The sequence below is a fragment of the Brassica oleracea genome, chromosome C9 (genome assembly GCF_000695525.1).
Source record: "Brassica oleracea var. oleracea cultivar TO1000 chromosome C9, BOL, whole genome shotgun sequence".
NCBI lineage: Eukaryota > Viridiplantae > Streptophyta > Magnoliopsida > Brassicales > Brassicaceae > Brassica > Brassica oleracea.
The window spans coordinates 7,784,461-7,790,223 of NC_027756.1; the positions used below are offsets into that span (position 1 = coordinate 7,784,461).

Below are 5,763 nucleotides of genomic sequence, written 5' to 3' on the forward strand. Positions count from 1 at the left end.
GTCTAATCTTACAAATAAACTTCAAAACAAATATACCAAACCAATCAACTCAACTAAAACTCAACGACACATACATTGAGCCAGCTAAACAAATATAAACTACACGGCCAAATATTTAACAATTTACAAACTTACTTTTACGGATGCTTACGAAAAAGACGAAGACGACAACTAAGATCAGTGAAATTACCTAAACAAAAAGCAGAGTAAGTTACAAACTCTGATAAATACAACTAACAATGATTTTTGTTTACATATTACCCATCAAATAAAAGAGAAACAAACACAGCCACACCAGGAGATACAAAAGACAATCCCAAAAGACACAAATGCGGCAACAACATCTCCACCTGCTCACTCTTCTTGTCTTATAAAAATAGCTTACATGCTCAATGTCAACATGCCAACGCTATTGTCTTCTTATGAAAAATACATATATTCGTTTAAAACCCATTAAGACCCAAATACTAATTGTCACTCATTTTATAGTTATTTCTACAAGTCTTCATATATTTGTTTTAAAACTCTGGTAAAAACAACAAGTTTAAAAGTAAAAAAATATATAACCAACATAATAAGAATAAAAAAATTATTACTTAATACACACAACTAAACTGAAGAAAAAATATCCAGAAACAAAATTTATTCTCAACAAACTTAATATAATTTATGTAATCTCAATAGTACAAGTAACAAATTAAAAAGACAAACAAACAATAAGTCTCAGTGACACAGCAAACAACAACACGAACTATATCAATCACATTACTAACACAGTTTAGTCCTCATGAGTGGAGAACAGTGCATACACAGTACATCATCACAACTCTAACCCTATAACAATAAAAAAACTTAAAAAACAATGATCAACCCAAAACGCAAAATTTACAGCTACAATAACCCTAACAAATATTGAAATGAAATGAGAAATATGTCTACAGCTCGACGCAAGCGCGGGGGCAATGTCCCTAGTTGTTTATAGAAAACAACAAAACATTAGTCCGAAACTAAAATGGCACCACGTGCGGAGACAATTCTAGGCCGCGATCTTTATAATCACTGACCGAAAATGACATGGCTCACGTCTTTGTCCTTGTAAGAAAAATGATGATACATTTCACATAACTCTTAGCTGCCAGCGAAATGTAAAAACAAAAGTGAAATCTTGATGAACTAATGTGAAAAGTCAACTTAATATTCTTTTAAAATCAATTAGCTGTCAACAGTTTATTCTGTTAATAAAAGCCATAAATAAACTCTTAACTATTTAGTATTTACTAACATCTAATAGGAGTAATTTTTTTTTTTCTGGTAGTTAACCATTATAAGCACATCCCAACACTTACAAGGTACTACTATTATAACGTTTAGGGGTGAACGTTCGGGTATCTATTCGGGTTCGGTTCGAGTTTATTCGGATTTCGGATTTTCGGGGTTAAAAATTTCAGTCTTATTTGGATATTTCTAAATTTCGGTTCGGGTTCGATTTGGATCTTTGCAGGTTCGGGTTTGGATAACCCATTTAAATAATTTTTAAAATTTTAAAATTCAATATATAGTTTAAATTTCTCAAAATCTGTAAATAAAATATTATATTACATATAAATTTGAATAACATATGTCAGAGTACCTAAACTTAACATATAAATTGGTTTGGTTTGAATATTTTGATAGAGAATCAGTAGATATTTTAACTATTTTTGGTGTTTTGAATATATATTTTGGCTATTTTAGAAATTTACTTTTGGCTATTTGTATATATTTTCAAGTATTTTAGACAACTTAAAAGTATCTTATATATTTTGGATGTTTTTAATATATATTAAATCTAAATATAATTAATATATGTAGATATATAAATTTATTTCGGATACATTCGGGTACACGAAATACTTCGGTTCGGGTCGAGTTCGGTTTCGGTTCTCTGGATACCAGAATTTTGAAACCGTTCGGATATTTAATCAATTTCGGTTCGGGTTCGGTACTACTTTTTCGGATTGGGTTCGGTTCGGTTATTCGGATTTGGGTTTTTTGCCCAGTACTAATAACGTTTGGTTTACAATCATTCTATTTTAAAAATAAGTTATCCTAATTAAATGATTACAAAATTAACCATTTGCAACTATCATGATTAAATTAATAATTAAAGTGGGAAACGAATGAAGAAGGTGAGACGAAACCGCGTCTAGGTGATGAGAACTAAGATCTTTCTCTCCTTCATCATAACAAATCCACAAAGAATTAATCTTCTACGCTCTGTTTGATGATTCAACGCATCCTATTACCCAACCACAAACAGCTACACATATATAAATATATATATTTAAAGAAAGAAACCTTTTTCTGTTATCATTTTGACTTTAATCAGATTTCTTAATCCTGATCCATTTCCTCGTCTCCTAGCTGTTCTTCTGCTATTCTGGTACAAGATCCTCTGTTTTTTCTCTTCATGTTTCTTTTATTACAGAATCCTCATTCATTGTTTTTTTTTTCCTAAATGGTCGATGAACATTTTTAAGATGCGACTTTTCAGGAGCTCTTGTCTTCTTTCTTTTCTTGATTAAATTACAAAAACTTATGATTTCCGATTCTTGATCTCATGAGGGTTTGTCTGATTTCATTATTAATTCAGTAATTTTCTTTTAAAAAATTGTTTCTCTGGTTTGATTTGAGATTCTTGTCTAATTCTTTCAGTGATCGTTGGATGATGAGAAGAAGAAAGTAAACGTTGTGAATAGAAAAGTTTCAACCATTGTTTCATGGGCAATTCATGCCGTGGTTCTTTCAAGGACAAAACCTACGAGGGCAATAATAACAACCTGCCCGAGGAGAATTCCATCACCATCACCCACGTTTCCTCCGTTCATTCCCCGACCACAGAACAAGACTTCCCTAAAGAAGACAACAACAACAAGAGTCCTGTTCTTGTGCTTCCCGTGAAAGAACCTTTTATGCGACGTAACATGGACAACCAAGCTTACTATGTTCTCGGTCACAAAACTCCTAACATCCGTGATCTTTACACCTTGAGCCGTAAGTTAGGACAAGGACAGTTCGGGACCACGTATCTCTGCACCGAGGTCGCGACGGGTGTTGACTATGCTTGCAAGTCTATATCCAAGAGGAAGTTGATATCTAAGGAAGATGTTGAGGATGTTAGGAGGGAGATTCAGATAATGCACCATTTGGCTGGTCACAAGAACATTGTAACGATAAAAGGAGCTTATGAGGACCCTTTGTATGTTCACATTGTGATGGAGGTTTGTGCCGGTGGTGAGTTGTTTGATAGGATTATTCAGAGAGGTCATTACACCGAGAGGAAAGCTGCTGAGTTGACCAAGATCGTTGTCGGTGTTGTTGAGGCGTGTCATTCGCTTGGTGTCATGCATAGAGACTTGAAGCCTGAGAACTTCTTGCTGGTTAATAAGGATGATGATTTCTCTCTTAAGGCCATTGATTTTGGTCTCTCCGTTTTCTTCAAACCAGGTAATTTGTTATACTCCCTCCGTTTCACTAAGACTGTAGTTTCTGAGTTTTCACACTTAAAAAAAAAAATTAATTTCTGGTAAAAAACTGTAAAATTGCATTGAAAATACAAAATTACGATCTTTGTGAAACAAATAAAAAAATTGATAACTAAGATCTTAGTGGAACGGAGGGAGTATATAATCTAGTGTCAAAGCTTACTTAGGAAAACTTTATAGCTTAATTTGGTTGTAATGAATTCGATAGTATGTTTTATATTAGATGAAGAATCGTGGTCTCTGCTTATAGTATGTGGTTAAATCTGTGAGCTTCTCTTTGTTCTGAATCTTAAGTAATCTATTACTCTAAAATTTCAGGCCAAATATTTAAGGATGTTGTTGGAAGTCCATACTATGTTGCTCCTGAGGTTCTTCTTAAACATTATGGTCCTGAAGCTGATGTGTGGACTGCTGGTGTTATACTCTATATTCTACTAAGTGGTGTCCCTCCTTTTTGGGCAGGTATGCGTCAAATGTGTGCTCTTAATGCCATAGGCGACGTTTCCTAATGTTTGGTTTGGTGTTTCTTTTTCTTTTTTTTTGGAATCAGAAACACAACAAGGAATATTTGATGCTGTCTTGAAAGGAGATATAGACTTTGAGTCAGATCCATGGCCTGTGATATCTGACAGCGCTAAAGATCTGATCAGGAAGATGTTATGCTCTAATCCCTCTGAACGCTTGACAGCTCATGAAGTCATGCGTACGTAATCATTTTATCTTCCAATAGTGGTTGCATGCTTTGGCAAACACATAACCTAAGTAAGACTATATATCTTTTTGTTTAGGTCATCCATGGATCTGTGAGAACGGAGTTGCACCAGACAGAGCTCTTGATCCGGCTGTTCTGTCTCGTCTCAAACAGTTTTCTGCAATGAATAAATTAAAGAAGATGGCTTTAAAGGTCAGTTTTGTATTTTGGAACTTCAACGTCCGCTGTCATGTGAGATGAACTCATAGTATTTATCATGGTTAATCAGGTGATAGCTGAGAGCCTCTCAGAAGAAGAGATTGCAGGTTTAAGAGCAATGTTTGAGGCAATGGATACTGATAACAGCGGTGCAATCACTTTTGATGAACTCAAAGCTGGACTGAGAAGATATGGCTCTACTTTGAAAGACACTGAGATCCAAGATCTTATGGAAGCGGTAAAAATGCATGGGAATATATATACATATATTATTTTATTTCTCTATATAGACAGACAGTGACCATAGTTATGTTGTTGTGTCTTAGGCTGATGTGGATAACAGTGGTACAATAGATTACAGTGAATTCATTGCAGCGACGATTCATCTGAATAAGCTAGACAGAGAGGAGCACCTTGTCTCTGCGTTCCAGTACTTTGATAAAGATGGAAGTGGTTATATCACCATTGATGAGCTGCAACAATCTTGCGTGGAACATGGGATGACCGACGTTTTTCTTGAAGATGTAATCAAAGAAGTTGATCAAGACAATGTAAAGCTTTTCCTCTCTTGACATGTTTTGTTTTATCTCTTCATGATGATATATTTTAAGGCTTTTTCTTGTTACAGGATGGACGGATTGACTATGGAGAATTTGTTGCAATGATGCAAAAGGGAAATGCTGGTATCGGGAGACGAACAATGAGAAATAGCCTGAACATCAGCATGAGAGATGCATAGGCACATAGACACTACACACGTCTTTGAACCATTTGTTTGGTGAGGCTGCAAATGTTTCCACGGAATCAATATTTGCGATCTTTAATCACAGAGAAGGCTGAAGATAAAACCGGATTCATAGGTGCAGTAAGGCAGCTAAAAGTGGATTGACAAAAAGTGGTTTGTTCTGTTTCATCAGTTAGCTGTGAGGACTATCTCTATTCTCTCTCTCTCTCTCTGTCTTTTGTTTTGTTTGTTTGTAACAACTGTTCAAGTTTGGTGACCTTATTTCATCTCATACATTATTGAAAAGCTTTGCTCCTTTTTGGTTCTTGAGAGATCAATCATCTTCCATTAAAGTATAAGTTGCGTTATATGAGCTTTGTTTAAGCTAGTCGGTTTCTGCCGATTTCTTAGCCAGAACAGCCTCATGCATCTCAGTAGTCAGTATCTGTGTCTGCATCTGAATCTTCGGCATCTACTGGTAGGTCGACAGTCGGCGTTCGCGGCTGTAGCCTGTAACTTCTTCAGTTGGTTCTGTGTTTGTTGCAGAAGTTATGGTTCGCGTTCTCTCCTCCAGCCGGAGTGTCTAGAGATTGCATAGGTCGTGG

General features: G+C 35.4%; 1 protein-coding gene across 4 annotated transcripts; it reads left to right on the forward strand.

The window, feature by feature from the left end:
* The first annotated feature begins 2,133 nt into the window (after positions 1-2,133).
* LOC106319473 (calcium-dependent protein kinase 6) lies at positions 2,134-5,452 on the forward strand. Of its 4 annotated transcripts, none has more exons than XM_013757811.1 (8): positions 2,134-2,189; positions 2,695-3,486; positions 3,843-3,986; positions 4,075-4,227; positions 4,313-4,428; positions 4,505-4,672; positions 4,761-4,985; positions 5,063-5,173. In XM_013757811.1, the coding sequence occupies exons 2-8, from the start codon at positions 2,760-2,762 to the stop codon at positions 5,171-5,173; spliced, it is 1,644 nt and encodes a 547-aa protein (XP_013613265.1). In that variant the 5' UTR covers positions 2,134-2,189; positions 2,695-2,759. The 4 variants fall into 4 exon arrangements, with proteins under 4 accessions (XP_013613265.1, XP_013613263.1, XP_013613264.1 ...); XM_013757809.1 differs by having other exon boundaries at positions 2,173-2,422; XM_013757810.1 differs by lacking the exon at positions 2,134-2,189 and adding an exon at positions 2,478-2,605.
* Positions 5,453-5,763: the final 311 nt, after the last annotated feature.